Raw genomic sequence first — 13,329 nt, 5'->3', positions numbered from 1 at the left:
ACTAAAATTCAATGACTCAACCAAAAGCACATTTGATATAGAATGATCATTTGAGATAGCAATTTTACCCAAACCTTTAACCTTTCCTTTACGATTATCTCCAAATGTGATACTATCATAATTTGAGCAATCTTCCTCACTCATTTGGGTAAACATCTTCATATCCCCGGTCATGTGTTGAGTACATCCACTATCCAACACCCAATGATTCCCTCCCGCCTTGTAGTTTACCTACAAAAGGAAATCAATCTCTTTTAGGTACCCAAACTTGCTTGGGTCCTTGGATGTTAGTGACCAAGGTCTTTGGTACCCAAGTAGCTTTATTTTTGTTTCCAACAATTGAAGTACCAACAAATTTAGCATGAACACCTTTTGCATTATGAGAAAGAACATAACAATGCTCAAAACAAGTGGAGGATACATTTTTGAACTTGGAACAATTTTTCTTAACATGTCCCTTTTTGTGACACTTGTGACACACTTTGTCACATTCTTTCACAAACAATGTCTTTTGCTTTACAAAAGCATTCTTTCCTTTCTTGGGAACATATCCAAGACCTTCACGGTTAAGAGAGCATCGTTGACTTCCCAATATGAAATCCAATTTAGTCTTACCACCATATGCCTTTTCTAGGTCATGAGTTAGAGTATTTATTCTATCTACTAACACTTCATTCTCAACAATAATTTTTGATTCATCAAGAGCAATGTTATCATTGAGAGAAATTTTGCATTTATCACAAATAGAGTTAGTAGGTAGTGGTTCACTCGTAAGACTATCAAGTAAGTCACAAGTGACTCCAACATCCTTAGTGACCACCTCAACTTCATGCACAATAGATGATTTTTGAGCATCCGCAAGCTTCTCACAATTTTCTTTGAGGTCATTGTGAGAGGTCTTGAGCTCCTCAAAAGACACTTGGAGGTTTTTATACAATTCCTTCAAGGTCTTAAATTTTTCTTTTTCTTTGTGCATGTAGTCATCGGCCTCATCTAACATTCTAACAAGATCATCATATGAATAGCCATCATCATCAACATCATCGATATCATCATCATCTTTTATATCATTTAAATCGATGATGATTTTTACCTTAGCATCTCCCTTTGCCATGAGACAATGGGGGGATGAGAAGAGTGAGGGAGCTTCCTTGATAGCAATTCCGGCATTAAGCTTGGATGAGGTGGCATCATCATCATCATCCGAGCTATCATCCGAGTCCCATTCAACTAAGTAGGCTTTGCCATCTCTCTTCTTGTTATAGTATTTCTTTTTCTTCTTGTCACTTTCATCTTTGCCCTTCTTCTTCTTGCTTGGGCAATTCATGGCAATGTGACCGGGTTCCCCACACTCAAAACATTTTCTATCATTGAAAGCATTTCTTCTAGATGTTTGACCTCTTCTAGGTTGACCTCTTTTCATCTTCATGAATTTATTGAATTTCCTTACAAATAAAGCCATGTCACCATCACTCTCACTTTCATTTTCTTCATCATTGCTATCTTCCTTTTCAATTTCCTTTGAGGCCTTGGCCTTGAGAGCAATAGATTCATTTTTCACCTTCTTTGCCAAACTTAAAGCATCGGCTTGTGACTTCTTAAATATATCTTGAGTGAGAATTTCTCCCAATACTTCGGTTGGAGAAGTTGTAGATAGATCACTCCTTACTAGCATTGTCACAATAGTCTCATATTTCTCCGGAAGTGATCTAAGGAACTTGTGTGTGAAATCCACATCCGGTACATTAAAACCAAGTCCTTTGAGTTCATTTACTATCTCATTCAACCGATTGAACATATCGGATACACTCTCATCTTCTTTCATAATAAATTGCTCAAACTTCCCTTTGCACACATATAGTTTGGCACTCTTCACAATTGTAGTTCCTTCATGAATTTCCATTAGTTTTATCCAAATCTCATGAGCGGTTGTGAGATTCTTGATACGATTGAACTCATTTATATCAAGAGCATCATAAAAGACATTCATGGCTTGATCATTTGTGAGGATATTCTCATTATCACTAACGGATGGTTCATCTTCCTTCAATACAACAAATCCATCCCTAACAATTGGCCAAATTTTTCCACCCATTGCTCTAAGATGCATTGACATTCTTATTTTCCAATAATCATAATTGTTTCCATCAAAGTGCGGTGGCTTCCCAATGTGCACATTGTTGTTACTAGCCATTTTGTCCCACTCCGGGATGATTAGATCCACAAACAATGGAGTCCTCGGCTTTGATACCACTTGTAGGATCTAGGACACCGGCTAGAGGGGGGGTGAATAGACGGTTTTGACTAAAATCAACAATACTAAATAAATTTAATCAATACAACAAGAGGAATAAATTATCTAGTGTCAATAAGTAAACAATGTATGAAAAACAACTACGGAGATTGAATACTTGAAGAACAATAAGCAAATCACTAATCAATTGCAAGGCAATAAGTAATGCTAGAAGGAATAGACACCGAAATTTATCCCGTGGTATCGGTGATTTGCCGATCACCCCTAATCCACGTTGAGGTGGACTTCAAGCTCTCACTTGCTCCTCTATCAAGACACGACTTGATCTTTGAGCCAAGTGGACAAGAAATCACTCAATACCTCGATTCCACTAATGTCACCTTTGCCGCTCCGGCGAGGTAGGCGCGAACCCCTCACAATCCACACCGCGGCTTCTCCACAATCTTCTTGGAGAGCTCGACGGAGACAATCACCCGAGCCGTCTAGGAGGCGGCAACCTCCAAGAGTAACAAGCCAACGACGCTTGCTCGGTGTACCACCTAGTGCCTCAAGAATCACCAAATGATGCAAATGCACTAGGAACCCTCAATCTCTCACTAGAATGCAATCTCAAGCAAAGAGTGTGAGAGAGTGAGTTGGAGGATCACAAATGAGCTCAATGTGTGCAAGGAATGGCCAAAGAGAGCTCTCTCACACGAGCTACCCTTCTATTTATAGTCCCCCATCTAAAACCAACCGTTATGTGCAAAGGGGGGCAGTTCTGCGCACACGCGGACCGTCCGCGCCCTAGGACCGGACGGTCCGCCGTACATATAACGGCTATAATAACCGTTAGAAACATGTCAGAGCTGACTCAAAAGGTGGGTCCGGATAGTCCGCCCTTCAAGGCCGGACCGTCCGTGACCTGGCAGATTCAAACACCCGAGCCTCGGATCAAAAGAAGTTAACACATGCGGACCGTCCGGCTATAAATCCCGGACGGTCCGCGACCTGAGACAGTACTGTCCGGACTAGTCCCCCGGACAGTCCGTAGTACAAATCTATAAAAACACACAGTCCCTGGCCAAAAACGAGTTTGACACTTGCGGACCGTCCGCCCCTCACAGGCGGACCGTCCGCCTATAATTCAGGGACTGGCCCGAAGCCACCCTCCTCTGGTCATGACTGCGGACGATCCGGCCCTAAGGCCCGGACGGTCCGCAGTGCAATAGAACACAGTGTCAATACAAATGGTCAGACTTCGGACCCCTCTGGTGGATCGCGGATGGTCCGCCCCTAAGGCCCGGACAGTCCGCGCGTCCATGACTACGCAATTTTTTAAACATGCTTTTGAAAGAACTTTTGACTCGCGAAATGAGAAGCGCTGTTAGTCCTCATGCAAATGCAACTACTTGATGCTCTATGAGGCACTAAGTTTTACACAAATCTAAGTCATTGACCCCTCTTAATAGTACGGCTATCTAGCCTACTAATCCGGTCAGGTATCTTCTCTAAACTCCTTAAGACCGGCAAAAATGAAACCTATATAATACCTTTCCCTTCATCTGATCCACAACCAATGCGTATGATTCTTCAACATTTCCTGTTCTATGTGGTCCAACCCTGCATTCTTATTTCTCCAAGAATCGTTAGTCCACAAACAGTTGTCATTAATTACCAAAACATTACCAAAGGGGCCTAGATGATTCACACCCGAGCAGCAACCCTGCGCGAGTCTGTCGCCGATAATCTCGCTGCGGCGAGCGACGAATCCGCCATGATTCAGCTGTGTGGAGGCAACGGAGGTTCCTTATGACGACTGGGCCCTACAAGTCAGTGGAGAACACCCATCGGCCACGGCGCGCGCACGGAGTTGTGGGCCACGACGCCAGTGAGAGCCTCATCAGCCCACGCGCGACGGATAGCTGACACGTGGTTCCCACATGTCGGCGCAAAAGTGACTTGGGCTGCAGAGTGGAGCCGGTAGTGGGCCGCGGTAGCAAATTGGGTCCAACTCGCCCTTTCCCCTTTTTTCTTTTCTTTCTATTTTCTTCTTTTCTAAGTCTAGTTTGAATTCCAATTTAAATTTGAATTTGGGCTAGATTCATTCTCTATGATTTTTGTGAAGTTAAAAATACCAATTTTAGGAATATAATTATATTATTCATATTTTTATATCATTTCTCTTCTTCTCATTTTCAAAACCCTAATTCCCATTTAGGGTTTAATTCAACTTCTAATAATTATTATCTTATTATTATTACCTTATTGTTTTTATTTAATGCACAAACATATAACTCCAACATGATGCATATTTTTTTATCATTGTTTTAATTCATCTCTAAATTTTATGTATGCTCTTTTTATGATGCAAATGAGGCACATAAAATGAGGAAATCCAATATAGTATTCCTGTATACATTTTGGGTATTACACAACATCATAATTAACTTTCTTTTTAAACATAGATAGGGAGGTAGGATGTACATACATAGAGTCACAGGCTAAGTGCTATGACCGTTTCTCTGCTCATCGAAAGGGTTCATGTCATCGGTGCTTAAACCAAACCTTACATCTCTCACATACTCTAAAAACTCTAGAAACATTCTATCAATTTTATGTCATTGTAAACCATCACTGGGTGTCTCAACATAGCATCCACGTTAAGCTCCTCTTTGTGCCACTGCATCATTTTGGTGTGCTCTTTGTTATGAAACAAATGCTTCAAACGTGGTAGTATACGGAAGTACCACATGACTTTAACATGTATTCTTTTACTGTGGGGTTCACCTTGAACATCAAAAGGATTGTTATGCCTTATCTTATATCATGATGCCTTTCAAACCTCGCAAACTTCCAATTTGTCCTTCACCTCACCACAATATAGTATACATTCATTAGGACATGCATGTATCTTTTGTACTTCCAAACCAACAGGGCAAACGACCTCTTTGGCTTCATATGTTGATGATGACAATTTGTTTCCCTCTAGAAGAAACCTTTTGATTAGTCTTAATATCTCATTGAAACCCTTATTAGTGATACCATTTGTTGCCTTGTACTGCCACAATTCCTATGTGCTACGTAACTTTATGTAGCCCTATTTACAATCCGAGTATAACAAAGTATTATTGTTCTCTAACATGCACTCTAGTTTTTTTTCTAACTTTTTCAATGTCATAGTATTTCTTTTCACCATGCAACATTTATGCTAGAGCATCGTTATCTTCAACCTCACCCATTATCACATCTACAACGGAACAATAGATATCATAGTTTGAAATTGTGTCGTCATACTCCTTTTCTTTGTCCTCTAGAACCCATATTTCTTCATGCTTTGTCAAATAAATATAGTTAGGCATGAAACCCCTTTGCAGTAAGTGGAATTGAATTGGTGGTGATGGATAGTATTCTCTCTCGTTCTTATAGTCTCTACTAAGAAAACACATGAAACATCTAAGCTTGTGTCTCTCGACCATCTTCAGAAAATAGTGAACGCCTCCAATATATATTATTTAGAGTGTCGATCCATGTTGTACATCCATTAACGGTCTATCTACATTATTTATATAAAACATTGTTGACACAAATCTTTTGTAAACATATAACAATCATAAAATTCAAGAAATGTAAACAAAGAAATAACTATTTCAGCTATACAATTTGAGAGGAAGAATTTGGTACCCCTTTTCACACTTAAATGAGCGAAATCTTCAACAAATTCTTCGAAGAAAAAATGTACAACTCCTCACCTTTTTGAAGCTTATGGCGACATATATGAGAGGATTAACTCACAAAATTCAAGAAATATTACACACCAATCCTCTAACTTATGTAGCCGATGAAAAAGCTTAAACCTGATTTGCTAGTAATTTATATTACATTCATACATATTGCAACATATATTATAGGATGAACTTACTAATTTTTCCCCAAATTATACAATCAACCATAAATATCAAGAAATCTAAACAAAGAAAAAACTATTTCAAATATATTATTTGAGAGGTTGTACTTGGTAACCTTTTTTCACACTTAAATGAGTGCTATTCAACAAATTCTTTGAAAAACATTGGACAGCACCCTCACTCTTTTCAGCTTCTGGCAATATAAACAGAGAGCTCATATGTTTTCTTGGCGCCAGCTCAAGAAAGGAAAGAGCTTATAAACCAAAAACATTAGTACATGTTGGAAGTTTCAACCGGTACTAATGTCATGACTTTAGTACTGATTGGTGTCTTCAATCGTATTAAATCTCTGGGCAATTAAAAGTGGTACTAAAAATGTTGATGGTGCTTTCTTTATTTAATTTCAGTATCAGTTCTCAGGAAATCAATACTGAAATTAAAGGATGGAAGCCCCGTTCTCCTGTTATCCTGTAGAGTTTGAAATAAATTATCGATACACGAGTTGCTCCAGTTTATATATTTCCAAAAGAAAACAACATTGTTGGTAGAAACTACTCTCTGTTTTTCATGTATCTTGCGACAAATTTCAGGTTTCTAATCTGCGTCGCACAACATGGAAGGTGGCATCCACAAACCAGAGAGCACCGAGTTCAGGGACTTGCTCTACCTGACGTCGAAGCAGCCTTTCATACTTCGCCTTGCCTTCTCCGCCGGCATCGGTGGCCTCCTCTTCGGCTATGACACAGGCCCGTCAAACTATATATCCTTTTCTTAGTCCACTCTTTTCAAAATATATATAACGCGTGACCCGATTTGCTCCTTTTTTCTTTCACGGATACGTTCTATTTATCAAAATATAGTTATTTCTGAGTATCTTTTTTCGTCCATGTTCTAATGAGTGATAATAAAAACAAATATATATACACACTACATTCGTAGATTAATTAATGATTATATGTTTAATATAAAATGTATGATATTTTGGAACAGATGAAGTATTTCATTTAGAAGTAGAGTCATAATAGAACTGACAGCAGCCGAAGGGCGAGGAGCCCTTAGTTTATGCAAAAATGCATCACACCTTTATTATGAAACAAAAAGTGCAAGTTACTTTTCCAACTATCATAACACCCTAAACTAACTTTTAATTCAATTTACTTCCCATAACTATTTCAATCTGTCCAATCTAACTCTTAATAAGGTTTATCTTTTTTCTCTACAATATTAAAACATCAGTTTCAATGGTCGATATTTTTTAAAAAAACCATACATTTCTTTAGAATCAACCCGCACTCCTATAATCTCTTCTGTACTACTATAATAGAAGAGTTTATGTAAAAAAATAAATTAAACTTATGTATAAGTGAGTGTTTTAACCTTGGTTGTTGGCTCCACATTCACACCCACCTAATCAATAATCTAATCAATAGAAAACATATATTTTATATTTTATGCTTTATCAAAACAAAATTTATCCTACGTCACATATATAAAAACAGTAGCAATGCACAGGCATATGACTAGTATTTATATATGTACGAGTTTGTTTCAAGTTAAAAAAATTTAAAGTGATAACACAAATAAAAAATCATTTCAAAAATATTTTTTTTCTTAATCATGTTTGTATATGTAAGTCTATTTTGTTATTATGTCCTACTAACATATCAAAATATTGATGAAAAATATATAATTTTTTTTGCAAGATACATTTTGTTAAAATAAAGTATGCATGATGTTTGGTACCTCATAAAAAATTAACTTAAAACTCACCTTGTGAGTGGAGAAGCTAAAATCTTATTATGGGGGTAATCTAGAATAACTAAAATAGTTTGAGCAGTAGATTGAAAAACTACTTTAAGGCTTACGTGGATACATAAATGGTAGAGTAATTTAGATTTTTTTTAGTGGAGACCGGAGAGAATAATTCTTTCAGGGCTAGTTTGGCATCCCCATTTTTTCATGGGATTTCCAATTTTCTAACGAAAAATAAACTAATTTTCCTTGTGAAAATAAAAAACCCTTCGGAAAATGAGGTTCCCAAACTAGCCCTTAGAAAGAAAGTCACAGTGTCATCTGCCGCTAATGCTTACAATCTCTACGCAGGCGTCATATCAGGAGCTCTCTTGTACATCAGAGACGATTTCGAGCAGGTCGAGAAAAGCACCGTGCTGCAGGTACTTGATTCTTTTTTCTTTTTCTTTTTGATGAGATGAACTTGATTCTATTCTTCTTATTTGCTCATGATTCCCGAGCGACGAATAAATCGAAGAGACAAGTATGCAAGAAGAAACTAACCCTGGGATGCTCCACCATGGCAACATCATACTTATTCGGATATTTTTTTTATCTTTTTTCATATGAATAATTGGACATAGAGTATACTATGTAACTTTGTATTCTTAAAGATTCATAAAAGTTAAATTTCAATTTTATCATATAACTTCTCAAATGATAGATATAAAGTTTCAATATAATTTAGATACGGATACATATATATTTTTAGCTTTTTCTGTTGTAAGAAGAAAATGATTTATACAAAATTTTATTCTTATTTGTAATAATGTGCTTGATAACATAAGACAATATCATTATTAAATTTTTATATACATCTATTTTAAAATATTTATAACAATTGGGATAGGCACTTTCATCTTACAGGAGACGATTGTGAGCATGGCAGTGGCCGGGGCAATTGTTGGCGCTGGCGCAGGCGGTTGGATGAATGACCGGTTCGGGCGGCGACCGTCGATCCTCATCGCTGACCTGCTCTTCCTGGCTGGCTCTATCGTCATGGCTTTTGCGCCTACGCCCGCGGTCATCATCGTGGGCAGAGTCCTGGTCGGCCTTGGCGTCGGGATGGCCTCCATGACGTCGCCGCTCTACATCTCCGAGGCGTCGCCGGCGAGGATCCGGGGCGCGCTGGTCAGCACCAATGGGTTGCTCATCACGGCGGGGCAGTTCCTCTCCTACCTCATAAACCTGGCCTTCACCAAGGTGAGCGGGACGTGGCGATGGATGCTCGGGGTGGCCGGCCTACCAGCGCTCCTCCAGTTCGTGCTCATGCTGGCGCTGCCGGAGTCACCGCGGTGGCTCTACAGGAAGGACCGAAAAAGGGAGGCCGAGGAGATCATGCGCAAGGTGTACCCGCCGGAGGAGGTTGAGGGGGAGATTGAGGCGCTGCGTACGTCGGTGGAGGACGACATGGCCCAGGAACGGTCCCTCGGCGGCGCGGGGCTCGCCGGCACACTCAGGAAGGCGTTCGGCAGCGTGGTGGTTCGGCGCGGCCTCACTGCGGGCGTGCTTTGCCAGGTGGCGCAGCAGTTCGTCGGCATCAACACCGTCATGTACTACAGCCCGACCATCGTGCAGCTCGCCGGGTTCGCGTCCAACAGCACGGCGATGGCGCTGTCGCTCGTCACCTCGGGACTCAACGCCGCCGGGTCCTTGGTGAGCATGTTCTTCGTCGACAAGGCGGGACGGCGGAGGCTGATGCTGCTCAGCCTCATGGGCGTCGTCGTGTGTCTCGGTATGCTGAGCGGGGTCTTCTTCGCGGTGGACAGCCATGCGCCGGACGTCAGTCTGGCCGGGACAGCGCTCTTCGGCGCCAACGGCACGTGCCCAGAGTTTGACCTCGCCGCCGTGGCCGGGGTGGAGTGGACCTGCGCCCAGTGCATCAAGGCTCCCTCAGGCTGTGGCTTCTGCGCGGACACCGAAAAGCTCCTGCCCGGCGCCTGCCTTAGGACGTCGGACGCGTCGCGGCGCGCGTGTCGGGCGGGGCGGCGCGAGTGGTACATGCGGGGTTGCCCGAGCTCATTTGGCTGGCTGGCGCTGGTGGCGCTGGGCGCGTACATCGTGTCCTACTCCCCGGGCATGGGCAGCGTGCCGTGGCTCATCAACTCGGAGGTGTACCCACTCCGGTTCCGGGGCGTCTGCGGCGGCATCGCGGCGGTGGCCAACTGGACGTCCAACCTGCTGGTGACGCAGACGTTTCTCAGCCTCACACAGGCGCTGGGGACAGCGGGCACGTTCCTGCTCTTTTGTGGTGTGTCGGCGATGGCGTTCCTGCTCATATTCCTTCTGGTGCCGGAGACTAAGGGGATGCACTTCGAGGAGGTAGAGCAAATGCTAGGGAGCAAGGACTACAAGGCCTGGAAGAAGTTCAATTCCAAGGCCTAATAATATATGTAAACATAATTTGATGACTTTTCACTTGAAACCAAATTCGATAGGGGTAACCAGTTTGCTATTGCTTTGCTTGTATCCATCTTTTATTTCAACTAACTGTAGAGAAATCGTTGTATAGACTATGGAGTCAATAGCTATTTTGGTAAAAGAAGAATATTCTAAATTTATTAGTATAAGAGTAGCCCTACACAACAGAAAAAAGACAAAAGTCTGATGGACAGCTTATGTCCGACGGCTTGTCCTGTCAGCCGTCGGACATAAGCTTATGTTCGACAGTGGTCAGAGCAAGCCAACAGACATAAGTTTATGTTCGACGGCTCAACCCTGACATCCGTCAGAAGTGAATAGATGTATAGAACGACGTGCCCACGCCACTCCACTCTATTTGCTCGCTCACACTCACGCCTTGAGACACATACACTCGTGCTCGCTCCGCCGCCCTTGACCCCGCTCACCGCCTCGACGTCGGCTAGCCCAGCCCAGCCCCGCCCACGGTCGACTGCCCCAGCAGCACCCGACACTGGTCGCCCTATCCCTACCCGTGGCTCCACTCGACACTGGCCGCCACGACCCCGCCCTCCAACAGCCGCCTCGAAGCCAGCCACCCTAGCCCCACCCACGGTCGGCTGCTCCCGCACCACCTGACGTTGGCTGCCCTATCTCCGCCCGCGGCCTCGCTCGACATCGGCTGCCCTAGCCCCACTCGACGTTAGTCGCCTCGTCCTCGCCCACAACCCCGTCTGCTGCCATCTTCCTGTGAGTTCACTGGGCAATGATCTTTGCTCTATTGTTCTTATGATCAACGAAGTCAAACATGGTATGCTCATTATACATTGCATAATATGCTTTCATTGAAATGCAACATAAATAAAGCTCGATTGAACTGTGTCAAGCATCTGATTAAGGTAATAAACATTTCTTACATTGATTCAAATTACATAAAATTTGTCTAGGGAATGAAACACTAGTATCCACCATGGTCTTTGTAATTTTAGAAATAAACACTTGCATTAGTTTGAGGCATAAATGACATTTTCTGTATCAAATTGGTGCTGATGTGATGAAGGGCATTGATAAGTTTACACCGTTAACACTTGCTGCATATGAGGGCTTAACAAATTTTTATGAGTGTTTACTAGAGGCTGGTGTTGATCCTAATGTTCAATATGATGTAAGTTTTAGTTTTATTTTTTTAGTTTCTTATCATATTACATATGAAGACATGTGCATGGATCTTAAGTTTGTTTAAGATACAGTAGTAAGCCAGCTTAAGGATAAAAATTCTACTTTTTATATTGTTATTGTCTCTAGACATGATTGGGCAAAATGATTGAGAATTCGATGTTACAATAAATCAATACTATAAGGGAAAATTGTAAAACTGACATCATTTTAATGATGTGTTACTTCAAATCCTCTAAAGCTCTGGTTCGACTTTAGTTAGGAGAAATGATATGCTTGTCGGCGTTTCGACCTCGGGGGGTCCCTGGACCTACGAGTAAAATTGTCGCTGCGTGCCCCAGCCCAGATGGGTTGGCGCGAGATGGAACACAAAGGGGGGGGGAAACCGCGGCTCGTGTTATCCTGCGCTAGAGGAGGGTGCGCTTGCAGTAGGGGTTACAAGCGTTCGCGAGGGAGAGAGAGAGTGTGTGAGCCGGTTCGTCAGCCCGTCCTCCCGCGCGACCACCCTCTCGTATGAGGGCCCTGGCCCTTCCTTTTATAGATGCAAGGAGAGGGTCCAGGTGTACAATGGGGGTGTAGCAATATGCTAACGTGTCTGGCAGAGAGGAGCCAGAGCCCTATGTACATGCCAACGTGGCTGTCGGAGAGGCGCTAGAGCCCTGTGTACGCGGTGTCGTGGCCATCGGAGGAGCGTTTGAGCCCTGTAGAAGCACAGCTGTCGGGGCTGCTGGGACCTTGCTGATGTCTCCTTGCTTCCGTAGGGGGCTGAGAACCGTCGTTGTCATGGACGCACGCGGGGAGCCATCATTACTTGTTACCGGGGCGAGCCTGGATGGGATGCCGGTCTTGATCCCCCGTAGCCTGAGCTAGCTAGGGGTAGGGTAATGATGTATCCTCCGTGGCGCGGTCGGTCCGAGCCCAAGGTCGGGCGAGGCGGGGACTCCTCCCGAGGCCGAGGTCGGGCGAGGACGCGATTCCTCCCGAGGTCGAGGTTGAGGGCGAGCCCTGGGGTCGGGCGAGGCGGAGACCACCTTCCGAGGTCGAGGTTGAGGCCGAGCCCTAGGGTCGGGCGAGGCAAAGACCACCTTCCGAGGCCGAGGCGGGGGCCGAGCCCTGGGGTCGGGCGAGGCGGAGACTTCCTCCTGAGGCCGAGGCCCAAGGTCGGGCGAGGCGGAGCTTCCTGTTGCACCTGAGGCTGGACTCAGCTGCTGTCAGCGTCACCCTAGCGGGTGCCACAGCAGTCGGAGAGGGGCGAGCGACGCTGTTTTCCTGTCAGATCAGTCAGCGGGAGGGCAAAGTGACTGCGGTCACTTTGACCTTGCCGACTGAGGCACGTGTGTCAGGATAAGGCGCCAGGCAATCCTTGTATTGAATGCGCCTGCGATACGGTCGGTTGGTGAGGTGATTTGGCCAAGGTTGCTTCACAACGAAGCCTGCCCGAGCTGGGCTTCGGGCGAGTCGAGTGTGCGTCCGTTGCTTGAGGAGGCCCTCGGGTGAGGTGTGAATTCGCCTGGGACTACTGTTCTCGCTCGAGGCTAGGCTCGGGCGAGGCGAGATTGCGTCCCTTGAGTAGACAAAGCCTTGACCTGAATTGCGCCCATCAGTCTCTGCAGTTTGTGCTGATGGTGATTACAGGCCGAGTTTAGGAGTGTTGGGGGTACCCCTAATTATGGTACCCGACAGTATCCCCCGAGCCTCAAAGGGAGTGTTGGTACTCGCTTGGAGGCTTTGTCGCACTTTTTTGCAAGGGGACCGGCCTTTCTCGGTTATATTTTGTTCCGGTGGGTGCGCGCGAGCGCACCCGCCGGGTGTAGCCCCCGA

At 44.1% G+C, this 13,329-nt stretch overlaps 1 protein-coding gene across 1 annotated transcript in view; it reads left to right on the top strand.

Moving 5' to 3' along the window:
- LOC103632274 (inositol transporter 4) overlaps positions 1–10,389 on the top strand; it is a 28,103-nt gene extending 17,714 nt beyond the window's left edge. Inside the window, exons 2-4 of the mRNA XM_008654086.1 lie at positions 6,732–6,887; positions 8,245–8,315; positions 8,800–10,389. Of these exons, the coding sequence (XP_008652308.1) occupies positions 6,755–6,887; positions 8,245–8,315; positions 8,800–10,317 (1,722 nt within the window). The 5' untranslated portion in view covers positions 6,732–6,754 and the 3' untranslated portion in view covers positions 10,318–10,389. The remainder of the gene's footprint in view (positions 1–6,731; positions 6,888–8,244; positions 8,316–8,799) is intronic.
- Positions 10,390–13,329: the final 2,940 nt, after the last annotated feature.

This window comes from Zea mays, chromosome 7 (genome assembly GCF_902167145.1).
Source record: "Zea mays cultivar B73 chromosome 7, Zm-B73-REFERENCE-NAM-5.0, whole genome shotgun sequence".
Lineage (NCBI taxonomy): Eukaryota > Viridiplantae > Streptophyta > Magnoliopsida > Poales > Poaceae > Zea > Zea mays.
Note: the sequence above shows the minus strand (reverse complement) of the source record. Positions and strands in the feature narration are given on the sequence as shown.